General features: G+C 41.0%; 1 protein-coding gene across 2 annotated transcripts in view; it reads right to left on the bottom strand.

The window, feature by feature from the left end:
• Positions 1-17532, bottom strand: part of vta1 (vesicle (multivesicular body) trafficking 1) — a 179984-nt gene that overhangs the window by 20845 nt on the left and 141607 nt on the right. For both annotated transcript variants that reach the window (XM_059648753.1, XM_059648754.1), the window contains 2 exons: positions 17120-17311; positions 3239-3322 (listed from right to left, as the gene is read on the bottom strand). In XM_059648753.1, the coding sequence (XP_059504736.1) occupies positions 3239-3322; positions 17120-17311 (276 nt within the window). The remainder of the gene's footprint in view (positions 1-3238; positions 3323-17119; positions 17312-17532) is intronic.

Raw genomic sequence — 17532 nt, 5'->3', positions numbered from 1 at the left:
TTGAACTATATTACTTAGCCGTCACTTGTGGTTTAGTTCCAACTACATGTCCTGTTCGTTTTCAAGAATTTGATAAAAAAACTTGGAAGGTCACAGAGAATCAAAGCCACCATTCATGGCTGGCTGTGGTCCCTTCATCAGGATTAATGAGCTTGTAATGAAAGGGATCTAGAGACTACCAAAATGACCATGTAACACATTTGGTCTCACTTAAATAAGTCCTGTAAGTTTTTTGTCTGTAAATGCTCTTCTGTTGTGGTTCATTACAGATTTAGATTCCAGGAATCCACTTCCTGTATTTATTCGATTATGCCCATTTACTGTAACCCAGTAGCTGACTTTGAAACTAAGGTAATTCCGAGTCTAAATATCTGCTGCCAACTAATTTAGTAGCATTAATGCTGAGACTTGGCCCTGAATTAAAAGCTTGAGCAGCTGATGACAGTGATAACTAACTCTGAATACACTGCAGACTTGCTGTGATTCACAGAAATGCAATAATGAAAAATGACTTGGTTGTATCAGTGAGCTGAACTCTTTACAAGAACAATCAATTCAAAACTTTAATCAACAAGACCTACAAATACCAGATCACATCCAAACATAAATGGTTAGAAGCCAAAAACACTCTGAGGTTGAGTGGTATTAATTAAATTAGGTTGATAATGCAGAGTCTCACAAGAATACATAGGGAGAGAACAGGAAATGTCAGGGAAATAGATGATGTGTGCAAAAGGAAAAGCCTCAAGGACAGCTTGGGCTATCCTATTGTATATTTTATTGCATCCTGTAATATACTCAAGTCTATGCATTATAAATGCTATACATAATCAATTTTGGAAATTAATATGTTTGTATCATGCTGTGTCTATTCTGAAGGATGTTAAAAATTTCATGATATTGCTTAAGGTAAAGCATTTTAGTCCTCTACACATCTTGGCAAACATTCCTCCCCAAAATCAACATCACCAAAGACAGATAAACAATTCCGATAAAAGCCCATTAACTGTAAACTTTTAACATGATTCCTTTTGCAAAGATATTGCCAGACCTGGTTATTTCCCGCATTTTCCAGGAAGGTTTTGCAGTAAGCGTGCATGATCAGAAAGAAGGTTTTTTTTCTCAGAAAAGTAGAAATCTGGATAGGTAAGATTTGGCAACTTTAATGTGCCTCATCACAGAAATTCAACTGAGGCCAAGTATGGATCTGTGTAGTAATGAAAATGCATCGATCTTCGGTTGTTTGGATTATTTTCCAAATGCAGAAGATTGTATGGAATAGGAAACGGAATAATTCTGAAAGCAACAACTTCTATATTTATCTCCAAGACAGCAAAACTCCTCAAGGTGTTTCATAGGAATATTATAAAATAAACATTTGATATCAGAAGAGGAGGTATGAGGGCAGTTAATCAAAAGTAAGTTTTACGGAGTATCTCAGACTCATAGATATTTACATCACAGGAGGTCATCAATTGGCCATTGTGTCCACAACAGTCAACAAAGGTCTGAATATACTAATTCCATTTTCCAGTTCTTTATCCATAGCCCTGGAGGCTATGGCAATGCAAACAAATGTCTACATACTGCTTGAATGTTATGAGCGTTTCTGACTCAAACATTCATTTAGGTCACGAGTTCCAGACCCCCAATAGACTTCAGTGAAAAACATTCTCCTTAACTTTTCTCTTAACCGTATACCCCTGGCCTCAAAAACATGTTCTGGTTATTGGCACCTCTGGTAATGGAAAAAATGTCTCCCTATCCATCCTACCAATGCCCCCCAATCTTGTACACCTCTACCATGTGCCCTCTCAACCTTCACTGTTCCAAGGAAAATACTCTAAGTCTAGCCAATCTTATTCTATTGTATCCCATAAACCTTCTTAATCACCTTATCTACCTGTCCTGCTACTTTCATGCATTAATGGCTAGCTACAGCAAGATTTCTCTGATGATACACCATTCATTGTGTACTTTCATGCTTTGTTATCCCTTTTCAAGGGATATTTCTCAATTCCAGGTTTAATTCCATTTGCCCACTGTTCTGCCCACCCAACAGTCTGTTAATATTCTCCTGCAGCTATCCTCCTCACTTTGTAACACTCTATCAATTTTTATTCTCATTAATAAGCCTCTTGATCATAAATCTAGGGGTGGTAGGTCCCAATAATTAATGTACATCCCAAATAGCAAGGCGCCCAGCACCATGCCTTGTTTAAGTCCACTGGAAACAGACTTCCAGTAACAGAGACATTGGCTACTGTCACTCTGTTTCCTGCCACGCAGCCAAAGGTGATCCAACATGCTACTTTGCTTTTGATCCAATGGGTTCTTACTTTCTTGACTACACTTACCATGAAAAATCTTATCAAAGGCCTTGAAGTCCTTCTAGACCACGCCAAATGCATGACACTTATTTGACACTCCTGCTTAACCTCCTCCAAAAGATTTGATCGGATTTGTCAAACATGACATGTTTAGCACAGTTTCCTTGTGTCTGCATGGGTTTCCACCACTTGCACTGGTTTCCTCCCACAGTCCAAAGGTGTGCAAGTCAGGTGGATTCGTTGAAATTGCCTGTAGTGTTCAGGGATATGTAAGCTAGGTGGTGTAGATATTGGAGAAGACACAGGCACAACAGATCATCAAAAAGCTTGGCATCAATACCACCCATATCTATACAATGGGTACAATTTTAAAATTAAGAAGCTATCTGGCTGCCCCTGTGGCTTAGAAGGATATTTGAAAATCCCACAGCATGTATGTAAAAGAGGAGGATGCACACTTGTCCTGAAGACCAACACTTGTCGCTGAATTGATACAACCAAATAAATTCACCTCAATTGGCCACAGGAGCCTGCTATTTAAAAAAGAATGCTTGCCACTCAATGGAATGGAAACACCTCAGAAATGACTTTTTATGAGACTTGACAGTGTGACGTATTTACATGCAACATTCCTTCTTGGCTGACTGCCCCCAAGTTTTCATGGCTTTGCTATGTGATTGCACTCTTGATTAGATGTACTGGCAATTCAGCTTCAGGCTATTGAGCTATTGGTTGTTGCTGTCAAATTGACATTGATTCCTCACTAAATGTTCTGAATGAATGATCTATATCATGATGTGTTGCTGCCAGCACTCAGGTCACATGTATGGCATCAGATCATTACATCTTCTTGTGCACAGCATGAATTATCTTATTGCTGGAAATCTTGCAAGAATTTCTGATCTTACCCTGAGGCTTTACGCTGTACAACGATGGGTCAATTATTGGTATATTCTGTGGCACTGGCTGTATTGTTGGAGTATTCTGCAATACTGCAAAGAGAGAAAAAGATAATTATTGGGAAAAGAACAAGTGAGATCGACACAGCAGTAGAAAGCAAGGATTTCATCATGAGGAGTGGCCTAGCTGAAATTTCTGCCTTACATGTCAGTATATTCTGAAGTGGATCCTTACTACTCTTTAAATGGGATTGAAGTCTCTATTTTAATTAAATTCTACCATCAATGCAACTTCAAAGTCACAATTTAGTCAGCTCATATTACCAATATCTATGAATGTCACTTTACCTTTAAAAGATAATGAAACCCCAGCAACAGTGATTGCTGGTTACACAAAACACAAATTCCAATCTGACATGATTTTCTAAAATCTGATATTACACTGATAATAAAAAAACACTCAAAGATCTTCATAGTCATTGTTTATTACATACAAAATAATACCACTTTCTCCAAATACAGGAGGCACATTAACATTTTTGTTCTGCATTATTAAATCTCAAAGCAAAATGTAACATGGAGCAATGCAGTATGACATATGTTCTTTAATCGCAGCTTTAGTAGACGTGACAATGATCAGGAAAGTGTGACTTTCAGTTCTCTTTTCTGTTTGACTTTCTAAAATAAGCCGAGTAACCTTTGATTTATTCCTCTGATCCTTTCAGATAGAAGTCATTTGTAGAATAATGTCCAGGCTGTGAGGCTTGTGTCTACAACCGCACATGTTTTTATCCAGGAAGTGGTTAATGCTTGTTTGCTTTGACTTTAGTTTCTTCCTAGTTATTTCTCCACTTCCAATCCAAAACAATCCTCTAGTGGCGGTTAATCTAGCTCTAGCAAAACTGCCAGAGAGAGTCTGGCTTGTCAGTTTGGCTTCCTTTCTCATTGGGAGACTAGTAACTGAGTGAGCGAGGGAACGTGGCTTGATTATATACCTGACAACTTCATGAGCCACTGAGTCATGAAACCAAGGGCATAGCATGATTTAGAAGAGTGTATAACTTGTGGTCAGTTGGCAAAGTTAGCTTGTAACATAGTCACGCAAACAGAAGGCTTTAGATCCTGTTTTCATCCAGATTAGGTTAAAGAAGAGCTGTGTCAGTAGGTTGAAGCTACTCTGAGATAAGCAAAGAAATAATGGGCCTGGGCACCAATGTGATCACTGTAAGTGGAAAATACCCAACTTTAGAAGCAGGGTGAGAGGTATGCAGAGAGGTTTAGGGAGAAAGTTCCAAAGTTTAGAGTCTAAGCAGCTGAAGGCATGGGTGCCAATGGTAGAATAAAGAAGACTGGAGCTGTTACATTAAACTAGAATTAGAGCTCTGCAGAGATGTTATAGGTTCATAGGGCAGAAGGGGTTACTGAAAATACAAAAGTTACTGTGTTTGGAACCAGAAGCCAATTTAGGTTAATGAGTCCAGCAGGGATGAGAGAACAGGACTTATGCAAGTTAGGATTATAAAAGCAGAGTTGTAGACGAACAACACTTGCAAAACAGAAGTGGGGGCAAAAAAAAAACTAAGTTCAGACTTCAGTTACTTTTGCTCAGACGTACCTGGGATACCATCAGTCAATGCTGTGCCAACCCAAAGGATATGAGACAATATTATATTTGCATGCTTTAAATCATTCTTTCTCTAAAACCTTGTTCACAAAAGTGGAAGTGGTGAGAAGACCAAATGTCTGCTTTCCATTTTGTGGCTTTCGGTTTACTTTTGTGTTTCATTTCTTCTTTTAAAATAAATCAAATGACATTAACAGTTTACACACAAGAGCAACTGCAGAAAGGTGAAGGTTTGTACAGTCAAAGCAAGTGCTAGGGACAATAGGAGAATGTGGAGAACTCAAACTGAGATGTAAAGGGCACAACCAGATGCTTCTGAAGACTAAACAAGCTGGACCAGCACAGGTTTACCATAGCACTTGTGTAATATAGTTCTAACTAGTTTTGTTGCTTGGAAAACAGCAGAGAAGTTCCAAGAAAATTTGAAAATTCAGTTCGATGATGTATCAGGTACGACTTGAAAAGTCATTCTCTCAACTACACAATGCTGCTGCATCCTAGATAAACTGTACTTAGATCAAGGGCTCCTGTTGTCACATCATGAAGACAAACTGATGGAATCATCAGAGACACATGGCGCAGCCATTTCCAGCTGCTCTGCTTGGGCATTCTGTATTACTCAATGTGATCTTCCATGGTGGAATAAAATTGTTTCAATCTTCGCACTGAAAAGGATGCCAGCTCAGAATAGCAATTTCCTCTCTGAAATTGATCCAACTGGCACACATCATGTAGCCAAAATATTATCCTTGGGATTCACTTCAATGTCCCAAATGGAAAGCTGCTCAGAAGCCAGAAAAGATGATGGCCAAATCAGCTAGTAATTGCTATTGATTTTTGTTAAGACAAGAAGCAGAGCCAGTCAATGATAAAACTTGGGATGCACTACCTCCAAATGCATATGGAGAATCAACTGTGGTGTCAGCCCGCTAGAATCACTCACTTTCAATGCTGACGGTAACAATGAAATGTCTTGAGAAAAATGGTGCAAATGAAAAATACTGCATGCCACCTCCTCAGTAGGTGTTCAAGGAATAGCTGAAAAGAAACAGTCATAAACACAAAGATTTTTGTCTTGTTTTCAAAGAATATTTTTGTCTGCGAGTTTCCATCCATGCTTTGAACACAGGAAAACTCACACCTAACCAGACCATTGCCAAGGGTTGCCACAATTTTACAAACTATCACCTCTCCCGAAGGCTGGGGCCCACAAGGAGAGGGCAGAGCTTTATCCATACAATTAGCCAAGAGAATGCAGTGCTGGCCATTTCCAAACATCATACTAAGACTGGGAATTAAATAAGCTTCACTACTTAATTAGCAATCCGCCAAGAGATTCCTGCCAATCTAGTTTGCATTGTCGTGCAATTGTTGCAGCTAATTTAACAGACAACTGGGATTAATTGTAACTATATTGGAAAATTGTTTGAGGATAATTCCTGCATGGATTTTTATAAAGATTTATTTTGGCAAGGAAAATAAATTGAACTACAGAATAAAAGGAGCCTGGTGTTGCAGTTTACAGAAGACTGATTAAAACAGAAAACAAATTTGGAAGGATAAAATCACTTATTGTTTGGGTATGGTGTCGATCTTGGTCAAAAGCACTATTCTAGAGGCTTGAGGAGTACAGTGGTATACAATTAGGAATGGAACAGCCTTGGAGTCCTCAAAGTTGACTGAGTCAACTAAATTAACTTAACCCTTTGAAGTTTCACTGAATCAGGTCAAACATGGACAAGGAAACCTCCTGCTAATTATCACTTACGGCCTTCCCTCGGTCAATGAAACAGTACTTTTCTATATTGAACTGTATTTGGAAAGAACAAAGAACAACGAACAATACAGCGCAGGAACAGGCCCTCCAGCCTGCACTGACACATTTTGTCTTTCCATACTGAAATATTTTCACTTACAGGATCATATCCCTATATTCCCTTCCTACTCATGTATTCATCCAGGTGCTTCTTGAATGTTGCTCTTGTGTCTGCTTCAACCACCTCTTCTGGTAGCGCATTCCAGGCACTCACCACCCTTCGTGTGAAAAACTTCCCTTGCACATATCTCTTAAACATCGCCGCGACCACCCTCTCGCACCTTGAACCCACGACCCCTGGTAATTAACCCCTCCATCCGAGGAAAGTGCCTGAATTATTCCACTAGAGCACAAATGGTGAAAAGGGCACAGAATGCATTCTCGCTGCAGACTTCAATGCCTCTTGAAGAGACAGCGCATTAGCAGCCCACTACAACCAAACTGAAGGACAGTGGGAATGTCAATAAGAGGGAAAAAGTACTTGAACTGGCCTCACAAACCCACTTACTGCAAATATATCTATTCATGAGTATCAGTGGGGGTAACTACAATACATTCCTTGTGGAGGCAAAAGACAAAACCCTATCTTCACAGAGGATGCCTTGTTGAACAATGCTAATGTTGTGCTTAATGAAACAGACTCACAGCAGGTATAGGATGCATGACACATTACGTGCCTACAACAGCAGCAGACCATATTACAATTGTGCTACGTCCAGTCTTGAATAGTGGTGGACAACTGACGGTGCCACAAATATCTCGATCTTCAATGACACAGGAGTCCAGCACATCAGCGAAAAAGACAAAGCATTTGCAACAATTTCAGACAGAAATGCCAAGTGGATAAGCTACCTCAGTCTCCTCCTGAGAATCCCACCACCACAGATGCTAGTTTTCAGATAATTCAATTCACTCGAATCTGATTTTAAAAAAATGCTAGGAGCACCAGATACAATGAAGACTTTGCCTGACATCATTCCAGCAATTATACTGAAGATTTGTACGACAGAACCTGACAGGCCCCTAGCCAAGCTGTTCCAGGTGAGGTACAACACAGGTGTTAACCCAGTAATGTGGAAAATTGCTCAGGGATGTCCTCAAAATAGGACAAATCCAATCCTTCCAATTAGAACCCCATCAGTCTATTCTTGATCATGAGTAAAATGATGGAATTGTCATATTCAGTGCTAACAAATGGCTTTTAGTCAGCAATAGCCTGCTCATGAATGCATGGGTTTCACCAGGGCCACTCAGTTCGCTATCTCATTACAGCCTTAGAACATAGAACATAGAACATAGAACAGTACAGCACAGAACAGGCCCTTCAGCCCACAATGTTGTGCCGACCATTGATCCTCATGGATGCACCCTCAAATTTCTGTGACCATATGCATGTCCAGCAGTCTCTTAAATGACCCCAATGACCTTGCTTCCACAACTGCTGCTGGCAACGCATTCCATGCTCTCACAACTCTCTGCGTAAAGAACCTGCCTCTGACATCCCCTCTATACTTTCCACCAACCAGCTTAAAACTATGACCCCTCGTGCTAGCCATTTCTGCCCTGGGAAATAGTCTCTGGCTATCAACTCTATCTATGCCTCTCATTATCTTGTATACCTCAATTAGGTCCCCTCTCCTCCTCCTTTTCTCCAATGAAAAGAGACCGAGCTCAGTCAACCTCTCTTCATAAGATAAGCCCTCCAGTCCAGGCAGCATCCTGGTAAACCTCCTCTGAACCCTCTCCAAAGCATCCACATCTTTCCTATAATAGGGCGCCCAGAACTGGACGCAGTATTCCAAGTGCGGTCTAACCAAAGTTTTATAGAGCTGCAACAAGATCTCACGACTCTTAAACTCAATCCCCCTGTTAATGAAAGCCAAAACACCATATGCTTTCTTAACAACCCTGTCCACTTGGGTGGCCATTTTAAGGGATCTATGTATCTGCACACCAAGATCCCTCTGTTCCTCCACGCTGCCAAGAATCCTATCCTTAATCCTGTACTCAGCTTTCAAATTCGACCTTCCAAAATGCATCACCTCGCATTTATCCAGGTTGAACTCCATCTGCCACCTCTCAGCCCATCTCTGCATCCTGTCAATGTCCCGCTGCAGCCTACAACAGCCCTCTACACTGTCAACGACACCTCCGACCTTTGTGTCGTCTGCAAACTTGCTGACCCATCCTTCAATTCCCTCGTCCAAGTCATTAATAAAAATTACAAACAGTAGAGGCCCAAGGACAGAGCCCTGTGGAACCCCACTCACCACTGACTTCCAGGCAGAATATTTTCCTTCTACTACCACTCGCTGTCTTCTGTTGGCCAGCCAATTCTGTATCCAAGCAGCTAAGTTCCCCTGTATCCCATTCCTCCTGACCTTCTGAATGAGCCTTCCATGGGGAACCTTATCAAATGCCTTACTGAAGTCCATATACACCACATCCACAGCTTGACCCTCATCAACCTTACTAGTCACATCCTCAAAAAAAACTCGATAAGGTTTGTAAGGCATGACCTACCCCTCACAAAGCCGTGTTGACTGTATTTGATCAAGCCATGCTCTTCCAGATGGTCATAAATCTTATCCCTCAGAATCCTTTCTAACACCTTGCAGACGACAGACGTGAGACTTACCGGTCTATAATTGCCGGGGATTTCCCTATTTCCTTTCTTGAAGAGAGGAATTACATTTGCCTCTCTCCAGTCCTCAGGTACGACTCCAGTGGAGAGCGAGGATGCAAAGATCTTCGCAAGTGGCGAAGCAATTGCATTTCTCGCTTCCCAAAGCAGCCGAGGACAAATCTGATCCGGGCCTGGCGACTTGTCAATCTTAATGTTTGACAAAATTTTCAGTACATCAGCTTCCTCTATCTCTATCCATTCCAGCATGCACACCTGCTCTTCAAAGGTTTCATTCACTACACAGGTCGTTTCTTTCGTAAAGACAGAAGCAAAAAACTCATTTAGGGCTTCCCCTACCTCCTCAGGCTCCACACACAAGTTCCCTATGCTATCCCTGATCGGCCCTACTCTTTCTTTGACCATTCTCTTATTCCTCACGTAAGTGAAGCCTTAGTCCAAACATGGAAGCAAAAGAATGGAACTTGAGAGGAGAGGTGAGAGGGACTGCTTTTCACATTAAGGCAACATTTGATGCAGTGTGGTATCAAGGAGCCTGAGCCAAAATTCACTCAATGGGAATCAGGGAGAAAATGCTTCAGTGGTTGTACTCATAGCTGGTACAAAGAAAGATTGTTATGGTTGAAGGTGACTCATTTACTTCCTAACAGTCTGCTGTAGGAATTCCTTAGAGTAGTGTCCTAGGTCTGCAAATCTTTAGCTGCTTCAACAATGACATTAATATCAGAAAGCATGCAATATATTCACAAAACCGTTGACTGTGAAGCAGTCTGTATCTATTTTCAGAAAACCTGGGCAACATATGTGCAAGTTGTATTTGCATCATATACGTGCCAGGCAATGAGCAACTCCAACAAAAGAAAGTTTAACTATCTACCATTGATATTCAATGGCATTATCATTGCTGAATCCTTCACTATCAGCATCCTGAAGTTACCATTAATCAAGGGTTGAACTGGACAAGCTACATAAATACTGTGGCTATAAGAACAGGTCCTAGGTTAGGAATTATGGCAAGAGTAAACCATCTCCTGACTCTTGAAAGCCAGTCTGTCATCTACAAGGCACTTTTCAGAGTGTGATGGAATAGTCTCCACTTGCCTGGATTGGTGCAGCACCAACGACACTCAAGGAGCTCAACATCAGGCCAAAACAGTCCTGCTTGATTGGCACCCCACCCACCAGCTTAAACATTTGCTCCCTCCAGCAAAGTCACACAGTAGCAGACATGTACAGATGCATTGCAGTAACTTCCAAACCGCTATCATTTAGAAGCACTAGGGCAGCAAATATATGGGAACACCTCCACCTGCAAATTCCCTTCCAAGTTACACACTTTCCCAATTTGAAACTACATTGCTGTTCCTTCAAGATTGCTAGGTCAAAATTCTGAAAACTCACTTATAACAACACCGTGGGTGCACCTAAACAACATGGACTGCAAGTGTTTCAGATAGCAACTCATGACCAACTTCTCCAGGACAATTAGGGATGGGCAAGATTTGAGGCCTCGTCATGTTCTACCAAAAATTAAATAAAATCCCAAGAATGATTAAAAGACAAGCAAAAAAGATAGTGCATCAAAGAATATGAAAACCTGGCTCCACCTGCCCTCTCAAAGCTGCATAAAAATTCCACAGCACGACACAGACAGCAGCAAGGGGGTTCTCTGGCTGCCCCTGTTTAGAATTTATATAAAAATTCCTACAGTAGGTCACCTGGTCAGTTATTTCATCACTGCTAATGGAATCTTCCTTTGCATTAACTGGGTTGTTGTACTTACTAATAGGAAAATAATTACAATTCAAAAAATACTTGACTAGCTGTGATTTATTTCCTGAATAGTTGGAGGAACATGAAAGGCACTACATTAGTGTAATTGTTTTTCTTGTCTTATAGTCATTTGTACAGCAATGGTTATAGGGCCCCTTTAAGAACCCTTAGAGCAGCTCATGAAACTGCAGTTTCTCAACATGAGCACAACACAAGAGGCTTGATGCCCACTCAGCAGAGTAGTGTTTTATTCCAATATTCCACCAGGGCTGAACAGTACAGGCTGCAATGTGAAATAAAGACAAATGAGGCATTGTGCACATGAATGACCTAGTCTCAGAAATATGATGATAGTCGGCTATTACACTATTTGTTGTAGAAAGCTGACTGTTATCTTCATAGGGTTAACATGACTTACTGGAAGATAGTGCTCACTGTGGGAGTGAGGGTAAGGGAGGGAAAATGCTTTGCAATCTGGTCTCAATTCAAATTGTTTCATTTTGCAGCAGCAACTTCCATATAATCACTTGTTTGTATTATTTACTACAAACTAACCAGTTTCAAGAAAAAAAACTTGAATTCTCAGGAGTTATGCCAATCTGTCTTACTAATTTAAAAAAAGTGTTTAGAAGAAGCTGGAATGAACTATTGATCTTCATTCTGATAGCACAGCTGGTCTCTTACAAATGGAGAAATTCCTGCCACAATTTTCAAACCAGGTTCCTTTGGAGTTCTCAATTTTACTGTCTCAAAAAACGAAAAGGTTGGCTTGTACTTTCAACAAACAGTGAAGACTATAAATCTGCCAGACCAGCTTGACTGAATTTTTCAAAGTGGTAACCAGGTGTATAGATAAGGGCAATATATTCAATGTAGTTTACTTGGACTTCAACAAGACTTTTGGTAAGGCCTCAACATCGGAGACTGTTAACAAAGTAAGAACCCATGGGATCCAAAGAAGTGCAGCAAACTGGATACAAAAATGGCTGCGTGGTGGGAAGCATAGGGTAATGGTAGAGGGATGTCTTTGAGGCTAGAAGCCTAAGTCCAGTGAGTTCTACAGTGATGGGGCTCCTGCTGTTTGAGGTCTGAACAAATGATTGAGACTTGAACGAAGGTGGGTTGATCAGTAAATTCACAGATGATACAAAAATCAACATTTGTTCACATGCCCGCCAGTGTCTCAAAACAGCAGGTGAGGTAGGTAACATTGTTAAGAAGAAAAATGGAATAATTACTTTGTTAGCCAAGGTACAGAGCTCCCGAACAGGGAGGTGATATTGGAACCATATAACATGTTCGCTAGACCACAGTTATTGCACACAGCTCGGCAATCCACATTATAGGAGGGATGTGATTGTACTGGAGAGGGTGTAGAGGAGATTTACCAAAATATCACCCAAGTTGGAGGATCGTAGTTTATGATGAGTGATTTGATAGACTCAGGTTGTCTTCCCTGGAGCAGAGAGGACTGAGGTAGGGGGACATGACTGAAGCGTGTAAGATTATGAGGGGTCTAGACAAGGCAAGCAGGAAGAAACTTTTTCTCTTACTGGAGGGGTCAATAACCAGGGGGAAAGGAGCAGGAGGTTTAAGGGGTTGTAAGGATTTTTTTTTCAGCCAGAAGGTGGTGGGAATCTGGAACTCACTGCCTTTAAGGGTGGTAGAGGCAGAAACCTTCAGATCATTGAAGTAGTACTGAGATGTGCACTTGCGATGCTAAGGCATACAATGCTATGGGCCAAGTGCTAGAAAATGTGATTACAATAGCTAAGTTAACGAAGTGTGGAGCTGCATGAACACGGCAGGCCAAGCAGCATCTCAGGAGCACAAAAGCTTTTTAGCTTTTGTGCTCCTGAGATGCTGCTTGGCCTGCCGTGTTCATCCAGCTCCACACTTTGTTATCTTGGATTCTCCAGCATCTGCAGTTCCCATTATCACTGTTACAATAGCTAAGTGGTTGTTTTAGACCAGCACACGCTCAAATGACTGAAGGGCCTTTTTCTGTGCTGTAGACCTTTAAGACTCTGTGACATTCAACCCATAAACTAGTAGGTTTGTATAAGTATCCACTGTTGATCAATTTGTTTTCCTGTTAGAATGAATCTTACTTTATGACTAGTTCTATTCTTGCTAATTAAGGGTATATTTTGCTCAGAACTGTTCTTCTCATGAAGGTTGTCATGTTTCCAGTAGAAGTTAGGATCAGAGGGTGCCCGCAGGAGTATCTGCATTAGTTAAAGTTCGAAGAGTTTGTGTATTTCCTGAAAGTTCACCAAGGTGCATCAACATTCATGATAATCACTGATTTGGAGGTCTTCCAAATCAAAACTTCCTTTTAGTTTCTGATATGCAACTCTCCTTCTGATTCTGAAATAGTGCAAGAGCCATACTCCTTAATATAAACAATTATAGGCAATTTTATATCTGAATTGCAAACAGTTTTGCCAATAGGGTTCCTCCCAGCCCTGATTCCTTGCCCTTTCCCATACCCCTTTGAGCTTATATTTTTAAATTCTTTACCCTCTTCATTTTAAGTAGCTATTGAGTTCTGCTTTCACCACTGTTTTGGAGAAGATCTTCCACATCCTAACCAAGCCCCTTGCATGACAATAGAAAATGCTGTCAACAGTGTGCAGCAATACAAGCTGAAGCAGGAAATTTCAAATATAAACCAAAAATACAGAGTTTAGAAAATATCAGCGTGAATAGAGAAAAGTTTAAGGTCGATGCTATTCCATCATAAAGCTTTAATAAAAGTTTTTGCTGACTCAGAACTTGAACTCCAGTTCCTTCACTGAATGCTGCCTGACTAGCTGAGTAATGTCAGCACTATCCATAATTCTATCCATAATTCAATTTCAGCCTCTGCAGTCTTTCACTTTTAATGCACGCTTTTTACTTTTTGATAGTCTTTCATTAATCGTGGATCCCTGGAAATATTTAGTGAATCTCTTTAGCGCCCTTGCCATCAACAGACCTTAATCCTAAAGAAGGGTGCTCAAAACTGCAATTAATGTCCAAAGCATATTTTGGCCTGTGATTTGTATAGTTCCGAGTTCAGCATTTCAATTCTATATTCATTATGCTCATTTACATTGGATCCCTCATGCCTCTTTTTTAAAAAAAAGTCAGCTTTATTGACTTATTTATCTACCGTCATAAAAATTTATAAATCTGAACTCCCAGCTGTCTCCTGTCCTCCACTGTTTTTACAGGTTAATCATTTTAGGGTGCGTTCCTTCTCCTTTTCTTACTCAATATCAGCTCACATTGTTCCAAAATAGATTCCATCTTGTTTTTGCTAAGTCCATTACTTGATTTTTCTTCATCTGAGGCGCCCCTTATTTTAGCATCATTGCAATAGGGAATTGAGACGTTTTCCGAGCAGTGCATTACGATGATCTGGAATGTAATGCCTGAAAGGCTGAAGGAAACAACCTGGAAGGTCAGAGAGCTAAAGGCAGAGGCAGAGATAGGGAGCAGGCAGGGAGACAGACTGAGTTGCACCAAAACAAGTTTTCGTGGAAAAACCGATGGAGGTCTAGGAGTTTTTTTGGCTACCCACCCAGATATTCCAGATGATCCATAATGGAAGGAAACCAAGACAAATGGGGATTCAGAACGTATAATTAAACTTTGTTATTCAAAACCAAAGTATTCAACCAGGAAAATAAATTACAAAACTCAGTCTGAAACCTGTTATTTGACCCTGGAATCTTAAAGATAGCATTCTAATTCAAAACCCTTCATTTTCAGTAGTTCCCAAACCCCCCATAAAGCTGGCTTTCAGCTTGTTTCCTGCAAATGGAATGTTTTAATTTTATGCATGTAAACACAAACTCTCCCAAGCTCCAAATGTGCTTGGTAGCTGGAGAGTGCTTGATGCAGAAATAAAGCTTTCTGTACGCTGCTCCACTAATAAACCCAACTAAACCAAAGGACACTTCCTGTCAGAGCTAATCGGTCATTTCAACTGTGTATCATGAAAAAGGTGGCTTGAAACAAAAGTGATGCCTTTCAGCCAGGGGTAGCATATAGGACACCTAGGGCAAGATTCCTGGATGCAGAATGGGGGCTGAAATAAGGTGTGGGGGAGTGGAACGTCTTGCAATGTGTTGACATACCAGTTTGCTGAGACTAATCTTCCCCAATTCAGTTTTGGAGTTGCCAGGTTGGGGGTGGCTCAGCTACACGCCCTCCCAACAAGTAGTATGGATTAGGACTGGGTTCAACTCTATGAGCGCCTCTCTCTGGCAGAGTTGTAAAGCAATTGTTACAGTTCAATATCATGGTTTTGACTCAATAAGGAAATCCTGTCACAAGCGTCAACTTTAGCACAGGTAAAGTTGCTTCAATTTCCTTCCAGACTGATAGATAAGATATAGATTCTAGCTGCAGTAAACAGTTATGAACAGCTGGCTTATACCAATGGCCAAACATTCACACTCATGCTAGCCTGGAGACAATCATGTTTGTCAGGGCAGAAGGCTTTCATCACTGATCTACAGAATGATGTCCAGGTGTCAATCAGATATAGGCCAAATCTTTGTAAACAAACCCTGGTTTCAGCCTCAGAGATAATGGGAACTGCAGATGCTGGAGAATTCCAAGATAATAAAATGTGAGGCTGGATGAACACAGCAGGCCCAGCAGCATCTCAGGAGCACAAAAGCTGACGTTTCGGGCCTAGACCCTTCATCAGAGAGAGGGATGGGGAGAGGGAACTGGAATAAATGGGAGAGAGGGGGAGACGGACCGAAGATGGAGAGTAAAGAAGATAGGTGGAGAGAGTGTAGGTGGGGAGGTAGGGAGGGGATAGGTCAGTCCAGGGAAGACGGACAGGTCAAGGAGGTGGGATGAGGTTAGTAGGTAGATGGGGGTGCGGCTTGGGGTGGGAGGAAGGGATGGGTGAGAGGAAGAACCGGTTAGGGAGGCAGAGACAGGTTGGACTGGTTTTGGGATGCAGTGGGTGGGGGGGAAAAGCTGGGCTGGTTGTGTGGTGCAGTGGGGGGAGGGGATGAACTGGGCTGGTTTACGGATGCAGTAGGGGAAGGGGAGATTTTGAAACTGGTGATGTCCACATTGATACCATTGATACCTGGTTTCAGCCTACCTGGAGTCTTTCGCCTTCTACCTGAGCAGTGCAAACAGCACTTAGAAGGAACGTCAGGTAGCTTGCTTTTAAAAAATGCAGAAACCCCTTCAACTGTCCTTGGTTTTTAAAACAATCCTTCTCCCATTTTTGATTGTGGACTGAAATATTGAAAAATAAAAAGCTATGGTCTTCATAAAGTGAACAAAATAAGGAAGTTAGAATGGATTTTGTGGTGTGATTTTTTTGGTCTCCCAGGTAGTGTCTAGGCTTCATTTAGTTTAGCCTAAGAAGTTGCTCCAGATTTGTTTTTCAATGTGCAGTTCCAAATGAGTAACTGGAGATGGATGGGGTTGCATGGTCCAACAGTTTGAGAGAATACAGCTAAGTGTACGTTATTTTAAATTTCCTCTCATATCTCTTTTAGAAGTGTTAAGTACTCCACAGTTCATAGATGATGCGCACTCAGAGACATTTACTTAGAGCTTGTATATTTTATACATAAGGACACAACCCAACTTTGAATTTTTGCATATTATTGGCAGGAGAGGAATTGTCAATGAATGTGTACCGTGTATTGCTGTGAATATAATTGATGAATTGTCCTTAGAAAGTCATCGCTGAAATTTAGACCAAGACAAAGCTGCAAGGATACCAAACATGTTCTCACCCAAACCTTGTGTGACTAGTGCTAAACAATTGACAGCACCAGGTTTCGCTGTGCGTTACTGAATGTGTTAGCTGATTGTGATGATGTACTCCACAATTTTCATCCAGAAAATTCATGATGTATATGCTTGTGATTTCCAAACATGTATGTTAGGAGTGGCTCTGTGTCAAGATTGAACAATCAGAAAACAGCTGCATGCTGGCAATACATTGTATGCACCTTAGAGCCTGTTCCTTGCATTCTGTACAATTACTGCGGTGTATCATACCTGAGCTGCCTGGCACTTCGGCTGGAGTGTTGGCTGGAGCATGTGCGCCAGGAGGGATCTGAATGGTTGAGAAATTTGATGGAGGGTGATCACCAGGATGCATGTGTATGCTGGAGAGGTCTGCAGCTGGCATGGATTCAGTGGGTTTATTCAAGATTGGTGACTGTGAATCATCATGTTTACTCTCGTTTTCTGTAAATAGATAATATATTTTGTTACTCAATATTTTTCGAATCAACAAAGAAATGCAGCATGTCTAACTGATCTTAGACTCTTGGGTTGGAAAAAGAGCAAATTAGCCATTGTTCATCCATACATAGCAATATTCAGTTGGTTCTGATTGCATTAAATTATAATGCAGCTGATCTCTATTATAACTTCATTCACCAAATTTGTATTGCACCTTAGGGTCA

This window comes from Stegostoma tigrinum, chromosome 9, assembly GCF_030684315.1.
Source record: "Stegostoma tigrinum isolate sSteTig4 chromosome 9, sSteTig4.hap1, whole genome shotgun sequence".
Taxonomy (NCBI): domain Eukaryota; kingdom Metazoa; phylum Chordata; class Chondrichthyes; order Orectolobiformes; family Stegostomatidae; genus Stegostoma; species Stegostoma tigrinum.
The sequence above is the reverse complement of the archived record's forward strand: the minus strand, read 5'-3'. Positions and strand labels throughout refer to the sequence as shown.